The following is a 16185-nucleotide window of genomic DNA, read 5'->3' as shown; positions in this document are numbered from 1 at the left end:
AGGAATTATATTTGAAATTCTTTTGAATGATTCTGAATATATTACTATAAATTACAGCAACACCTCCCCCTTTGCCTTTCTGTCGAGGATTGTGTCGATAATCATAACCTTGAGGACTAGATTCATTTAAAGTAATGTAATCGTCTGGTTTTAGCCAGGTTTCTGTCAAACACAGCAAGTCTAGTTTATTGTCTGTGATAATTTAATTTACAATAAGTGCTTTTGAAGAAATAGATCTAATATTCAGTAACCCAAGCTTTATCATTTGTTTATCTGATTTATCTGTGATTTTCATTTTTTGAACATCAATTACATTTTTACCCTTAAAAGGTTTCAGAAGTTTTTTGTATTTACTAGTTCGAGGTACAGACACAGTCTCTATGTGATAATAACTTCAGCACCACAGTCCTGGCCACCTGGTCTGCCTCTGTCCCCTGACCCTCTTCCTCTCCCCGGACCTGAACCTTCATCCCTCCCCCTGTTCCATCTCGGCTTCGGTTCTGTCATATACTCCCTTTGCATTTTTGGGACTATTGTTATATTTCCTGTCTTGTGTGCCATATTTGTAGTCCTTTGTAGTTTTCCATGTTGATTAGTCTTCCCAGGTTGTTCTCTCTGTATCTTGTTAAGCTTGTTTGCTCCTGTGTGTATATATATATAGGCCTCATGTTTCTCTTGTACTTCTTACGTATACATGATCCCTGTGCTTCCCAGTTTGGATCCAAGTTGTTGCAAATGTCGTGCCGTGAATGCGGCCTGTGCAGGGCTTACCTGCCCATTCCAGATGAACACTCCGAATGCGTCCTGCCCATGCCGAGACGGCACTCCTGGACTCTAGCTGCCCGCACTGTGCACCAGGATCACGCTCTTCAGCAACCCACCCACTCCCTTATCTCCTTCCCCTCTTGAGGTGAGGTGAAAGAAGAAACGGAACTGTCAGGCTGAGCAGCGAGGCGGAAGCAAGCTCACGTCGGCCCAGTGCCACATGTCTCACTCTCCCCTCGAAGCGGTGAGTCCCCTGTGCTCTTCACCTGTGAAGATCAGCTCCAATCATCTTGTGCGAGTGGCATTGTCTTGTCTGGCGGGTTTGACGATGAATTGGACTCAATGTCTCTGGCCGCCTCTGAGTGCCAAGAGTGGGCGACCTTCAGCGCTCGCCTCCAAAGCATTTGCCACTGATGGCCAGGCTGTTTCCTCACAATGGAAGTGCTTCAAGTGTATCAGACTAAGCTGCTCCATGACATGTACGAGTCTGGACATGACCCTGTGATGTTTAAAGAGCAACTCAGCATGACGGACTTGGTCCTGCAAGTCATCACAGGCTATGCGTCAGTTCCTGCCAAAAAGAGCCAGCTCCTCCACTGCACTCCAGTCGTTCAAAAAGACAGCCCTGTGAAATCAGCAGTGACCCAGTCCAGCCTCAGTGCCCGTCCAGCCCCAGCTGAAAGCGGAGCCCAGAGCCAAGCCTCTGCCAGGCCAAACGCTACCCGTTTCCAAAGCATCAGGGGCCTCGCCCCAAGCTAGAGTTGGACCCAGTGCAGCGAAAGCTGTCCTGATGTCTCAGGATGGAGGAGGAAAGGGTTAAGTCCCTCTGAGGCCGGACCACCCTCAAAGCATGCCAGTCTTCCAGTCCCCTCTTTAGTTCAGGATGCTGGAGATGATGTGTTTGCTATCGTTTCTGGGCCCACCTCATCAGTTTGCACACCCAAACCTCTTCTTGCTGTTATAGTGAACCAAACAAAATTTTTTACATTCTCATGAAAAGAGCATTCCTACTCCTCTCAATGCTGTAACAGGTGCCATTCTCCTGCTTCAGCGTGAGACGCAACCTGTAGTACTTCAACCATTTGCCACTCAAATCCAGGCATGGGAAGCCATCCCCGGAGTGCCGAGCTGGATTTTAGGGATAATAGAAGGAGGCTAGTTGATCCAATTTGCTCGCAGGCTGCCCTGCTTTATGGCCTTGATTCACACATTGGTCTCAGATAATAGATCTCATGTCCTCAGAGCCAAAGTTCAGTCTCTGCTGGAAAAAGGCACTGTGGAGAGAGTTCTCACGGAGCACAGTGTGTCAGGCTTTTACAGCCACTACTTCCTGGTCCCCAAGAAGGATGGCAGGCTCATGAGATGACCTTTCAGATTGTTAACTATGAAACAAATCCTCGTGCAAATTCACCCCGGGGATTGGTTTATATCAGTGGATCTGAAAGGCACTTACTTTCATATCCAGATAGCCCCCCCCATCGCAGACCATTCTTGAGATTCACATTCGAGGGAGTAACATACCAATATGGTGCACCTTTGGTCAGGTGGATGTGGATCGATGCATCGTTTTCTGATAACAAGTCAAGTCAAGTCACCTTTTTTCATATAGTGCTTTTTACAATGCAGATTGTGAACAGCGGAATGAACTTAAAATCCTCTGTCATTTTTGATCATACAAATAAGAGTAAGGGTGCTTTCACATTAGCACTTTTGGTGCGCAAGCAGGTTTAAATTGACATCAGATTTCGGTATGTTTGGATGATGTGAACACTGTCTTCTGAACTCGGGTGCGCACCCGCGAAATGTACCAGAGTCCGCTTAAAAAGGGTGGTCTGGGGAACGGTTCAAGTGAACTCTGGTACGGTCCACTTCTGATATGAATGCAAACGTACCAAATTGTGGAAGTGAACCGCTATTAATGCCGTATTATTTGATAAAAAAATGTGTGTGTGTATCACTCACTTCCCCGATGAGAGTTACTGACGTGCTGCAAGCAGAGAGCTGTAGTGTAGCCTATTACTAAGCAATGGAGTAAACAGCTGCTGGTTTGATGACACAAATGAACTGTGGGTCAGACCCAAATAATATAATATGAACACAGTCCAGTGGGGGCAGGGGGAAGCAACCGAACTCGGGTTTGGTCCAGGCAATCGAACCGAGTTCTGAAAGCACCCTAAGACATCATTAAAAACTGAAAAGTGTCTACTTTTATTTGTATACACTCTTTTGTCTTTATTTCTTTTTAAGTAGAAAATCTAATTACCAGAAGGTACACGGACCAAGATAGAATAGCAATTCATATGTGAATTGACCCGGACCTCAATTCACATGGAAGACGTTTGGGACGACCAGAACCCTTCCTAGAGCTGGCCGTCCAGCCAAACTGAGCTATCAGGGGAGAAGAGCCTTGGTGAGAGAGGTAAAGAAGAACCCAAAGATCACTGTGGCTGAGCTCCAGAGATGCAGTCGGGAGATGGGAGAAAGTTGTAGAAAGTCAACCATCACCAGTCGGGGCTTTATGGCAGAGTGGCCCGATGGAAGCCTCTCCTCAGTGCAAGACACATGAAAGCCCGCATGGAGTTTGCTAAAAAACACCTGAAGGACTCCAAGATGGTGTCTTGTCCTTCATGTGTCTTGCACTGAGGAGAGGAGAGCTCAGCCACAGTGATCTTTGGGTTCTTCTTTACCTCTCTCACCAAGGCTCTCCCCCGATAGCTCAGTTTGGCCGGACGGCCAGAAGGGTTCTGGTCGTCCCAAACGTCTTCCATTTAAGGATTATGGAGGCCACTGTGCTCTTAGGAACCTTAAGTGCAGCAGAAATTTTTTGTAACCTTGGCCAGATCTGTGCCTTGCCACAATTCTGTCTCTGAGCTCTTCAGGCAGTTCCTTTGACCTCATGATTGTCATTTGCTCTGACATGCACTGTGAGCTGTAAGGTCTTATATAGACAGGTGTGTGGCTTTCCTACTCAGTATAATCAAGATCATTAATCCAGATCAGTATAATCAAACACAACTGGACTCAAATGAAGGTGTAGAACCATCTCAAGGATGATCAGAAGAAATGGACAGCACCTGAGTTAAATATATGAGTGTCACAGCAAAGGGTCTGAATACTTAGGACCATGTGATATTTCTTTTTTAATAAATCTGCAAAAATGTCAACAATTCTGTGTTTTTCTGTCAATATGGGGTGCTGTGTGTACATTAATGAGGAAACTTAAATGATTTTAGCAAATGGCTGCAATATAACAAAGAGTGAAAAATTTAAGAGGGTCTGAATACTTTCCGTACCCAATGTATATATACACACATACACACACACAATGCATCAACATTCTGATTATATTGTTTATGTATGTCAATGTTAAGAAAAGGCAATGGCAAGACTACACATGTACATACACACCAATAAAACAGATCACATTCAAATAGTACATTCCAAAATGCATTATTTATTAAAAGGTTTATGTTTGTTGAAAAAAGCATGAATAACAGTAAAAAGCAGAGAAAAAGAGATGAAGAAGGGAATAACAGGCAAAAGACAAAGTGACAGGAAAGAAGGACTGACAGCAGAAAGATTTCCAGTGTAGTGCATGGTATAAGTTATATAAAAAGACAGTTTAAACAACCAATATACATCCTTTATGATCAACCCTCTTGGTCTTGGTCTTAAATAACCTATACAGTATAAAACATGATAAAATAAAAACAAGTGCAACTTCTACAAAATCATTACATAAGTCAATTACATATAATAAAGGTGATGCAGATATCAGTTCTGATTATTAACATGGCAAGAATTTCTATTGCTATAGGGCACCTGGACACTAAACAATTAAAATATCAATTAAAATCAGTAATTTAGCAGCATGTGAAGTTGATGCAATTTTTTCCCATTAATTCATGCATAAGGGCATTTTTCATCATTATAATTCATCAGCTCCAAAAATACTGATCCAAGAAATTTGCTGGTTTCTGGATTCAACTGACTGCAGTGATTGGTCAGAAAATACAGCGCCTCTTTGAATGTTGCTATGACAACCAGTTGACACTGACGTATTTGTTATTGATTACTGTAGTTCACTTTGCTTTTAGTGGTAAATGGTTACTTTGTGTCCAAATACACAAATTTTCTCATGAATAAATGTGTGCATATGAAAGTTTTGAGATTTTGTGTTCTCTACCATTTGATAAAAATACACAATCAACAAATACAACAATGAATATCCTTTTTAGAGAAAAGGCACAGGTTTTCCAATATCAGATTTCCTTCATTTGTTTTCTCTACTTTTCCACACAGCAACTAAAATAGTCCATAACAGACCAAGCTCTAATGACCTCAGCTGCCATGTGAATAAATACATATAAAAATAAACATAAATAAATATTAAAATCAACAAGTGAATAAATAAAGGTTGGCATATTAGCACTTTTTCATCCTTTCTGACTTTTGACCCTTTCTCAGCCGCATTTAAGCATCTAAATTCACATCTGTCAGAGCAGGAAGTTTTTCCATCTAGCCTCCTTCAGTGCACTGTACACAATATTTCAATCAAGCAGACTCAGACTCTGTCAATTCTCTTTTCTCTTTCAACCTGGGTATTACATAATTTTCTATATTATTTCAGGTTGTGATATCATCACTTATGTGAATATTATTTGTGGGTAATTTTTCCAGTTCGAGCAGTTGTCACAGATTCTACAGCAAATAAATAAAGTGGTTTCATTTACATTTAAAATCCCACCACTGTCAGCAAACACACACACACACACAAAACTCTCACTAGGGCGGGGGAAAAATTAGTGGCTTTATAAAATGCAGTAAAAGAAACTGTAACAGCTTCTGTTACAATCCATTCATAAATTTGTAAAATATCAGATATCGAAAAGTCAGTTTTGATGCTGCTACATTTTTCCTCAGAACTACATAAAGTACCTTTTAATGCTACAACTGTGTTGTCTTCCTGGCGGCTTTTTCAAATTGTAATTAAAATCAATATAATCTCAACATTCTCAGTAGCAATTTGAGAAAACAAGACAGTAAAACTAACCCTTTTATTCTATGCCATCTAATTGATGGTATATTAAGTCATACCGGTGACTTGACCTTGTGTTATCCTTTCATTAAAATTATTGCTCTCCAGTCTTAATTTTTGTCCTTATTTTGGAAATAAAACAAAGTCAATGATTATACTTTCCCTCATATTTAAACAGGCAATTGAAGGCAATGTGCATGATATCAAATTTCCTTAAAGGTGAATTGTGTAATTTTTTGGACGTTAGAATAAGGTCATGCAAACACTGGCTCAACCAATGCCTTGATTTTTGGGCAGGGCAAACTATTGGCTGACCAATGCCAGATAGTGGAGTGTTTCAAAGCCTGTTTGAAATAATTATTTTTGCAATTCCATTTGGTGATGGCAGTGGCACCAGACTCACACACTTCTCCTTTGATTTAGGTACTCTCATTTCCAGTTCAAAAACAGCCAATTGTTTTTACCCAATCAATTTAAAAAAAAAGTCTTACATGTTGAGTTTAAACTTCTTCAAGATTCTTTACATATACTTTTTCAATCACTGTAATAGACAACCCTTTTAACATTCCATACTTCAATTCTTCTCTGACACAGAGAAGACTTTCAGCTGGTTGTGCTTGGTTTCTCTGCATCAGGTTTGTAAAGGGCTTTGCTGTTCTAGGTTTGAAGGCTTCATTGTGATTTCTGGGATGGGTTTCTGGGTGTGCTCCTGCAATGGATTTGTTGTCCCTAAACTCACAGACTGGCATTGGCATCCAGCTGGCTCTGAAAAAGGTGTGGTGGAGGAGATGAAGCTGTCCTGCATGACTGGACGGCTCCTGCTGGTGAGAGGGAAAACTGGAAGGAGGACACTGCCACTCCCTCTAACATTAGCCATTCCGCCTTTATGAGAGGGACCAGATTTAGGTGGGGAGAAGATGGGAGCAATGTGCACCCATGTCAGTCTTGAACCTGACCACCGGATGACCTTGTGCTCCAGGGTTTCACTAACTCGCTTGTCTGATTGGTTCGTGTGTGAGGAAAGGGAAGGGGTGCCTGAAGAGCCCTCCCCTCCATCAACATATGGCCACTGATGTTGCTCTTCACAACATTTGGTGCGCTTACACACCACAGGAGGAGAAGAGGAGGGTGAGTCTGTGTCTGACCAGCTCAATCTTCGCTTCTGCAAGAGCCGAGAAAATAAGAAAGGGCATCAATGTCTACAAATTCACATACTGTAAATGGAGTCCACCAGCTAATATGCTGTGTGTCTCTTTTTTGCGTCTACACTAACCTTGACTGGAATATGTAATTGGTCTTTATGCTTGTGTGGGGGAGTGATATTGCTTTTGCCATGGGTGGAAATGTTTTGAGGTGAAAAGTCAGCAGGGTTAGGTGTCACAGAAACTTGAGCAGTCACTTGAGGGAACCAAAGCTTTAGCATCACCTCTATCTGGAGCAAAGTAGGCAAGTACTTCTCTCTGTAAAAAACAAAAACAAAAAAAACAAACAAAAAAAATTCAATAAGCATAATATGCAATAATCAAACATGCCTTAGTTAATGATGAAGAACATCTGTGGTTATTCTGCTAGTACATCTGTGTGAATTTGAGGGTAAAACATGTTTGCCTATTGGTTTAATATAAAGATTACATTTTACATTATGAAAAATATTAACAATAACAATAATTTGAGCTTGGAAAAAGTTAAAGTTAAAGTTATATTGTTGTATTAAGTGTTCACTTATTAGTGAAAACTTAAATACAACAATATAACTTTAACTCCCAGTTTCACAGACAAGGCTTAAGCTAGTCCTAGCCTAAAATGCATGTTTGAGCTGTTTTAACTGAAAGCAACTTGTACTGAAAAATCTTAAAATATGTCAGTGTCATTGTTTTGTCCCAAGATGCACACCAGTAATGTTTTTTTCTAGTGTACGTTTATAAAAGGTACTTAAAAATCCTAATTGAACTAAGGCCTAATCCTGGTTTAGGCTAAGCCCTGTCTGTGAAACCGGGTTAAGCATCTTAATTAATCATTAACATACAACATACAGTACATCTGGCTTACTTGAGTGTTCATCTTGAACAATTTCTAAAAACTACAATCAAGCTAATATGAAACCTCATTCCCTGTATCCATTAATTCAGTGTCTCCCATTGGATCATATCCAATTAAAGGGGGTATGAATTGAGAAATTGAAAAAAAAATTAAGTGTTCTTTGTACTATGCTGTAAGTTTCAGAACTAAAAAATCAAAACAAAAAAAAAACATCCCTATTAGTCCAAAAACAGCTTTTATTGAAACTAAGCTGCCAAAACATCTAGTTTTCTGCTTCCAGGTTATTACATAGTAGAGATAAAAACATCAGCACAAAACTGCCAGCACAGAGACAGATTAACTTCTTCATTGGCACATTAGAAGCGACATGCAGGAGAAATGATAAAACAAGATCATTGGACTAAAAATAACATTACCTTCCAAATAAACCTGTAATGTTAGGAAAGTGGCAGTTTTTTTCCAACTATGTGAATGTCTCAGGAGAGGACTATTTGTTTGTTTGGCTCATTTCACAGTGTATTCTTTGGTAAACTAGTCAAAATTCGATGCAGGCTTTGTAAGTAACCGATTCTGCAACATCCATGCTAACCTATGATCAGTGCTTTTTGATATGTGAGGACTCATGTACAGTAGATGTTTTTTGTCGCAAAACTGTTTCTTGCTGTTTATGCTTCAGTAAATCAAGTCAGTGTCTACACGGTCAACTTGAACATGAAAATAATTTAAATGATGACTTAATTATATACAGTCTGTCAATTACTTCAGAGACCTGTTACAAAAACTCTAGTTATAATCAATGATGCTGTCTACACTGCAAAATGAATCTCCTATTTACATTGTGCTAAAATGAAAGTATTAGTGAGAGTTCAGAAGTCGAGTTACAATGGCGAGATGATTGCATTCGGTTGCTCGACAGACATGACTGTGATCGACTACAATGCTCAGAGCTGTAACCTTTTATGAAATGGGAGTAGATCTATATATAATGCTATAATCAACACTTTCCATGATTAGTATTTTTTGGCAGATGTGATACTAAAAGTGTAGTAAACATAAGAGTTCCATATCTAAAAATAATACCCTCAGTATTAGCCATACACTAAACATATATATATATACACATACAGTACAGTTCAAAAGTTTGGAACCACTAAGATTTTTAATGTTTTTAAAAGAAGTTTCGTCTGCTCACCAAGGCTACATTTATTTAATTAAAAATACAGTAAAAACAGTAATATTGTGAAATATTACTACAATTTAAAATAACTGTTTTCTATTTGAATATATTTCACAAAGTAATTTATTCCTGTGATGGCAAAGCTGAATTTTCAGCATCATTACTCCAGTCTTCAGTGTCACATGATCCTTCAGAAATCATTCTAATATGCTGATCTGCTGCTCAAGAAACATTTAATGTGTACAATTGTACAAAATATTTGTGTACAATTTTTTTTTTCAGGATTATTTGATGAATAGAAAGTTCAAAAGAACAGTGTTTATCTGAAATCTAATCTTTTGTAACATTATAAATGTCTTTACTGCCACTTTTGATTGATTTAATGCATCCTTGCTGAATAAAAGTATTCATTTCTTTAATTTCTTTTCAAAAAAATAAAAATAAAAATTCTTACTGACCCCAAACTTTTGAACGGTAGTGTATAATGCTACAGAAGCTTTGTATTTCAGATAAATGCTGTTCTTTTGAACTTTCTATTCATCAAGGAATCCTGAAAAAAAAGTACACAACTGTTTTCAACATTGAAAATAATCATAAATGTTTATTGAGCAGCAAATCAGCATATTAGAATGATTTCTGAAGGATCATGTGACACTGAAGACTGGAGTAACGATGCTGAAAATTCAGCTTTGCATCACAGGAATAAATTACTTTGTCAAATATATTTAAATAGTACACAGTTATTTTAAATTGTAATAATATTTCACAATATTACTGTTTTTTACTGTATTTTTAATTAAATAAATGTAGCCTTGGTGAGCAGACGAAACTTCTTTTAAAAACATTAAAAATCTTAGTGGTTCCAAACTTTTAAACTGTACTGTATACTGAATATTTTCATACAGAAAGAAACTTAATAATTAATTTTTTTTTCTTTTACTTTATTAAACCAATAAATTTCAAAGCTATTTCAATTATTTAGGTTAGAAAATCCAAAATGAGAGCAATATGCACTCATATCAGGCTTGACTCAGTCCAGTGACCTCGTGTTCTGATTTTCACTATCTCTCTCATCTGATTATTAGAGATAGTTTGAGGCAAGAGGAGAATCTGTCTATTTGTATTTAGGAGGTTTGCAATGGGATAATACCAGAAATATGAGCAATCACATAATCACACAAAGGTCTCACTATTAAAGATTAAAGGTGCCCTAGAATCAAAAATTGAATTTACCTTGGCATAGCTGAATAACAAGAGTTCAGTATATGGAAATGACATACAGTGAGTCTCAAACACCATTGTTTCCTCCTTCTTGTGTAAATCTCATTTGTTTAGAAGACCTCCGAAGAACAGGCGAATCTCAACATAACACCGACTGTTACGTAACAGTCGGGATCATTAATATGTACGCCCCCAATATTTGCATATGCCAGCCCATGTTCAAGGCATTACACAAGGGCATCCAGTATTAACGTCTGGATCTGTGCACAGCTGAATCATCAGACTAGGTAAGCAAGCAAGAACAATAGCGAAAAATGGCAGATGGAGCGATAATAACTGACATGATCCATGATTACATGATATTTTTAGTGATATTTGTGAATTGTCTTTCTAAATGTTTCATTAGCATGTTGCTAATGTACTGTTAAATATGGTTAAAGTTACCATAGTTTCTTACTGTATTCACGGAGACAAGAGAGCCGTCGCTATTTTCATTTTTAAACACTTGCAGTCTGTATAATTCATAAACACAACTTCATTCTTTATAAATCTCTCCAACAGAGTGTAATGTTAGCTTTAGCCACGGAGCACAGCCTCAAACTCATTCAGAATCAAATGTAAACATCCAAATAAATACTATACTCACATGATCCGACGCATGCATGCAGTATGCATGACGAACATCTTGTAAAGATCCATTTGAGGGTTATATTAGCTGTGTGAACTTTGTAAATGACCTGTATTATAGTCGAGAGCTCGGGGGGGCAGGGAGCGCGCGATTTAAAGGGGCCGCAGCCTGAATTGGTGCATAGTTAATTATGCCCCAAAATAGGCAGTTAAAAAAATTAATTAAAAAAAATCTATGGGGTATTTTTCACAGACTCATTCAGGGGACACCTTAGATTTATATTACATCTTGTAAAAACTGGTTCTAGGGCACCTTTAAATTTAAAGAAAAGTTGCTCAACTTCAAACTTTTGTGAATACAAAGAAAATGAAATGCTTTTCCAAAAATAATTAGTCCATAATGACCTTAATACATTACAGAGTTGAAATTCAATCAACAAACAGCCAAATTTGATAGAATAGATTAATAGAGTTGTGAATAGAGTTGTTTTAGTGGCAAAAATATGAATTGACCAACTGATAAAGTTCAAATGCAGGTATTTAAAATTAAATATGTCAGGTATATAAAATTAAATATATTGTAATTTAAAAGAAAGAAAAAAACAAAAACACACACACCAAGTCTGCATTTATTTGATCAAAACTACAGTAAAAACTACATAAAATAAATGTTTTCTATTTTAATACATTTTAAAATGAAAACATTGCTTAATATTTTTGTGGAAACTGTGATACATATACATATATATATATATATATATATATATATATATATATATATATATATATATATATATATATATATATATATATATGTAACAATATAAAAGTCTTTACTGCCAATTTTGATCCCTTAATGTGTCACTGTAGAATAAAATTTAATAATAAACTTCTTTTTTGGCTGTTGGTTACCATTGTTGTTTATTTGTCTGACTGATATTTTTAAGATATGTTCACACTTGCCAAAAACAATGCCAGAATGCAAAACTGTTTTGTAGTTAGTATGGCTTTTTATAGCACATTCTACAGATAAAAAAAAAAAAAAAAAAGGTTTAGTCTATGTCCTTAGAATGCCCTGATGTCTCTACACAAGACTTTGCTCAGAAGATGGGGCTCCTAATAATGTCATAAATAGGCCTACTTGCAAACAAAAATGTGAGATTATACCTATCACCTCTAAAATATTGCAATTCAACCCTGTTTGTGTATTCCCTCATTATCTGAATAACATCTAATGTTATGTTAGAGTTCTTATTAATGTTCACACTCTCTTACCCAATATGTGGTTTCTGCAGCACTCCCACAATCCTCTGAATTCTGTCCATTGCAACACTCTGCTGAAAACTGCTCAGACCTGCCAATCACAAGCAGTAAAAGTGTTGATGAAATCTCAGTATTCATCAGAAAGAGTCAGATTAAATCACTTAAACCTGCACAGTTGGATGTTTTCTACTAATGTAATGAAATGTGCAAATCTGAAAACCGAAAGTAAAACGACTTTTGGTTTTAATAAATAATAAACCATTGGGCTGCACCTTGTCAGTGGAATGAAAGAGTCAGAAAACAAGAGAACATATGCAGATAACTAACCACACACATAAAAAGGTTGATACACTCTAAACTATACATATTATTACAGGCCCATTACAGTTGTATAATATAAAGTTGTTCACATAAAGTGATGTTTAAGGCTGGACATAGAGGCATTGTGCTTTTGTCTCACCTTTGTCAAATCTTCCTTTCTTCAGTCCGTTTAGAAGCTCCAGCAGAGGCCGAACAAACCCCTGGAGCTCTAAACACTGAGGGGGAGAGAAAGCCACCATCATGTGATATTCAAACTAACTCTCTAAGAACATGTTTGCATCTGATATTAATATATAGGCAATCCCAGCAGAAGTGAACAGCACTAAATTCAGATGTAAATGGGTTAAAAAGTTCTTGTGTAGAAAACCTGGCAATCAACCTCTGTACAAAAACAAGGTTGGCCATGTGTGTCTCATAGAGATAAGAACCATCTGTTCTCAGAATATCTTCTGTTTGCTTTAAGTGGATAAGCATCTGATAAATTAATAAATGGAAAAGAATAAAAGTAGATCATGTTGTGTGATCCATGCACATCTTATGTTCATTTAATACAGGTATTTGACTTGTGAGCCTTCTGCTCAAAACATTGTTATTCAGGTATCTTTGAAATAATCACTGTGCCAACACAATGCACAACAATACACTGGTGTAGTAGGCTGTTAATTCAAAGACCCTCAATCACAGGCAGTCAAGGAAGTCACATTTGTAATTAGGGCTGCACGATTAATCGCATGCTTTTGTCATGCGTGTCTCGTCAGTAAAGCCGGTTCTGTGATTAGCGGTAAATGTCCATCACCTGCTTTCAAATGGAGTGGCACTTAATATACAGAGCCGTAGTTCGCGGACAAGCTACGCAATATTGCGTTCGTAATCGAAAGCGATTCATCTGCGATTATGAACACGATATTGCGTAGCTTGTCCGCGAACTACGGCTCTGTATATTAAGTGCCGCTCCATTTGAAAGCAGGTGATGGACATTTACCGCTAATCACAGAACCGGCTTTACTGATGAGACACGCATGACAATCTCGTGCAATTAATCGTGCAGCCCTATTTGTAATGCATATATATGTACTAGTGGTAAAACATAATGGCCGGGTTTCACAGACAAGGCTTAGACTATGCCAGGATTAGGCCTTAGTTCAATTAGGACATTTAAGTAGCTTTTATAAATGTACACTAGAAAAAAAACTTTACTGGTGTGCATCTTGAGACAAAACAATAACACTGGCATATTTTAAGATATGTCAGTGCAAGTTGCTTTCAGTTGAAACAGCTCAAACATGCATTTTAGTCTAGGACTAGCTTAAGCCTTGTCTGTGAAACTGGGGGTCTGGGTCTTAACTAACTACATTTGATTGGAACACTCATGACAGATGTTAATATCAGGTGTGAATTACTGAGAATTGGTGGAAAGCTTCTCACCTTACGAGCAAACAGCAGGTCTCCTTCAGTTCCTCCATTCTTTCCTCGCTCACTCTCAGAGATGCTGCACCCTAATCCAGATGAAGACGAGGAGAGGGAGAGAAATGATGAGATGGACGAAGACGCTGACCCAGCGTGACTGTTGCCCCGTGACCTCTCACGGTCACTGAATCCATCACACGCCCACTGAGATCCAGGACGCTCCTGCTCCCCATTCATACTGTAAACACTTCTGTTAGAGAGAGTGGACTGAGTCAAATGGGCTCCATGTGGCCTGTCCCTGTCCTCCAACAGGTAAACATTCATCTCATCGTCACTGAACAAGAAACTGTTGTTGGAGCTTAGTGAATCCTGTGACGGTTGAGAGGAAGGAGATTCTGTGGACTGCATGACTGTGGGAAAGAGATGGGGGGAAAAAAGAAAGAAATATACTTAAAAGTCAAAGCTTTGAAGCAAAATATATGTGAGTAAAATGAAAGTGAAGAAGGGAAAAGAGGAAAAGATGTGCATTTAATAAGAAACTCTATCTAGAACAGAACAAAATGGAAGTAGGCTGACTAGAGGGTATGTCAAGGTTACAAAAAAAAAAAAAAAAAAAGGAAATTTGCACAAATTGTGGACCCCGAAAGTCTGAGAACACTAATGAATTGTTATGTTTTGCATTTAATACATTTTTTAAATTCCAAATGATTTTATCAGCATAACAATTTTGGTTAAATTGAGAAACATGAATTTCAGAAAGTCTGTATGTCTATATGTATTATTGGTTTTGCTGCAATGACAACAACACTTTGTTCCAAAGACCATCTTATGTGTTTTAATGAAAGCAAGGAAATCTGACCTTTTGTACTACAGACTTTCCATTGGCAATTTCCGAATTTGATTACATTTGATTAGTGACCTAGAAACTGTAGCCTATGTCTAATTCATTTATCATTTCTTTATTTTACACTTTAAATACTAAAACTTTAAATGCTAAGATTTGAAAACCCAGGTTTTCATTGTGGTTTTTCAGATGCTACAGCATATTCAAAAATAAAACCAAATAAGCCCAATTCCAATATTAAATTTATTTCATTCATACCGTTTTGTCTGAGCCATTAGAGAGAACATAGGGTCTGTCTAGACTCTCTGAGATCAGATAGAACCGAGGAGCATGCATGCCTGTGCAAGTGTGTAAGTGTGTGCACGGTTGTGTAAGTCTGTGAGTGTGTGTCGTCTAGAGCAGGAAAATAGGGGGAGGGGTGCAGTGGGATGCTTTAACACTAGTGGTTAAAGAAGGCAGCTAGGGTCTCTCCATTTCTTCATTTTCTTACTCCTCTTCTCCCTCTGGCAAACACACACACACACACACACACATACAAGGAAAGGGGCAGGGGCATACAAACACCCAGGGACACACACACACTCACTTTTCACTGGCTCATGGCGCTTGCCCCTCCCCCAACCATTTTTAATTTCTCTCTCTTCTCTTTCTCCCTTTCTCTTTCTCTTCAAGTGTGCCTTTATTCATTGCACATAGTAAAGACAAAGTATATCTCTCTCCTCTTCTCCTGTATTCCTTCAATCTGTTTCTCTGTCTTGTTTCTCGTTCAGACTGTAACTCTCTATGCTGCTCAGACATTCAGCAGCAATGAAAATGACAGTTAGGGTCACTTAAGGCTCCGGTTCTGTTGTTCTGTATATATATATATATATATATATATATATATATATATATATATATATATATATATATATATATACACACACACACACATATATATATATATATATATATATATACACACACATATTCAGCATTTACTCCCCAAATTTTTCTGCATTATTATGCACTTTTTGACGAATCTCAATTATTTGAACAAATGATAAACAGTATCTTTCACGCACACATACAAATTATTGTGACATACATACACGCCAAGTTCCAGTAATAGTACAATTACAGATGCATGCGGACTATTTCAATTAACAGTTTAACATCTAAAGTGAGCAATGCAAGTACCTTTCTCATACTATTCCTGTGTAATGACATGCAACCTAACAACGAATTGATTTAAAAACATACCTCACCTTCAAGGCGCCTGTAAAAGCAACGCAAACCCTTCCCGAGGATCCCTTCTGCTCTATCCCACAGATCAGCTCCCTCTCTCGGTTCACTCTCTCTCCTCACTTCCCGAGTGTCAACATGTGCAAAGACACACGTGCACAATTTAGTGCCATCCACGCACAGACTCTCGTTGGCCGCTGCAGTCAGATAGTAACAATTTTATTGGTCTACGATATAGCCAGTAATTGCTCCGCTATT

The 16185-nt window shown here is 37.9% G+C and overlaps 1 protein-coding gene across 4 annotated transcripts; it reads right to left on the bottom strand.

The window, feature by feature from the left end:
• Positions 1–4199: 4199 nt before the first annotated feature.
• Positions 4200–16130, bottom strand: LOC125243676 (circadian-associated transcriptional repressor-like). Of its 4 annotated transcripts, none has more exons than XM_048153476.1 (6): positions 15946–16130; positions 13878–14269; positions 12592–12667; positions 12144–12222; positions 7077–7263; positions 4200–6965 (listed from the first exon to the last, which is right to left on the bottom strand). In XM_048153476.1, the coding sequence occupies exons 2-6, from the start codon at positions 14265–14267 to the stop codon at positions 6435–6437; spliced, it is 1263 nt and encodes a 420-aa protein (XP_048009433.1). In that variant the 5' UTR covers positions 14268–14269; positions 15946–16130; the 3' UTR covers positions 4200–6434. The 4 variants fall into 4 exon arrangements, with proteins under 4 accessions (XP_048009433.1, XP_048009435.1, XP_048009432.1 ...); XM_048153478.1 differs by having other exon boundaries at positions 13878–14109; XM_048153475.1 differs by having other exon boundaries at positions 15951–16130.
• Positions 16131–16185: the final 55 nt, after the last annotated feature.

Source organism: Megalobrama amblycephala, linkage group LG13 (assembly GCF_018812025.1).
Source record: "Megalobrama amblycephala isolate DHTTF-2021 linkage group LG13, ASM1881202v1, whole genome shotgun sequence".
Taxonomy (NCBI): Eukaryota; Metazoa; Chordata; class Actinopteri; order Cypriniformes; family Xenocyprididae; genus Megalobrama; species Megalobrama amblycephala.
Note: the sequence above shows the minus strand (reverse complement) of the source record. Positions and strands in the feature narration are given on the sequence as shown.

Coding starts and splice junctions, on each gene's coding strand:
- LOC125243676 (XM_048153476.1), bottom strand. CDS start 14,267: ATGCAGTCCACAGAATCTCCTTCCTCTCAACCGTCACAGGATTCACTA. Junction 7,264..12,143: donor CTGCAGAAACCACATATTGG/GTAAGAGAGTGT, acceptor TGTTTTTTACAG/AGAGAAGTACTTGCCTACTT. Junction 6,966..7,076: donor AATTACATATTCCAGTCAAG/GTTAGTGTAGAC, acceptor CGGCTCTTGCAG/AAGCGAAGATTGAGCTGGTC.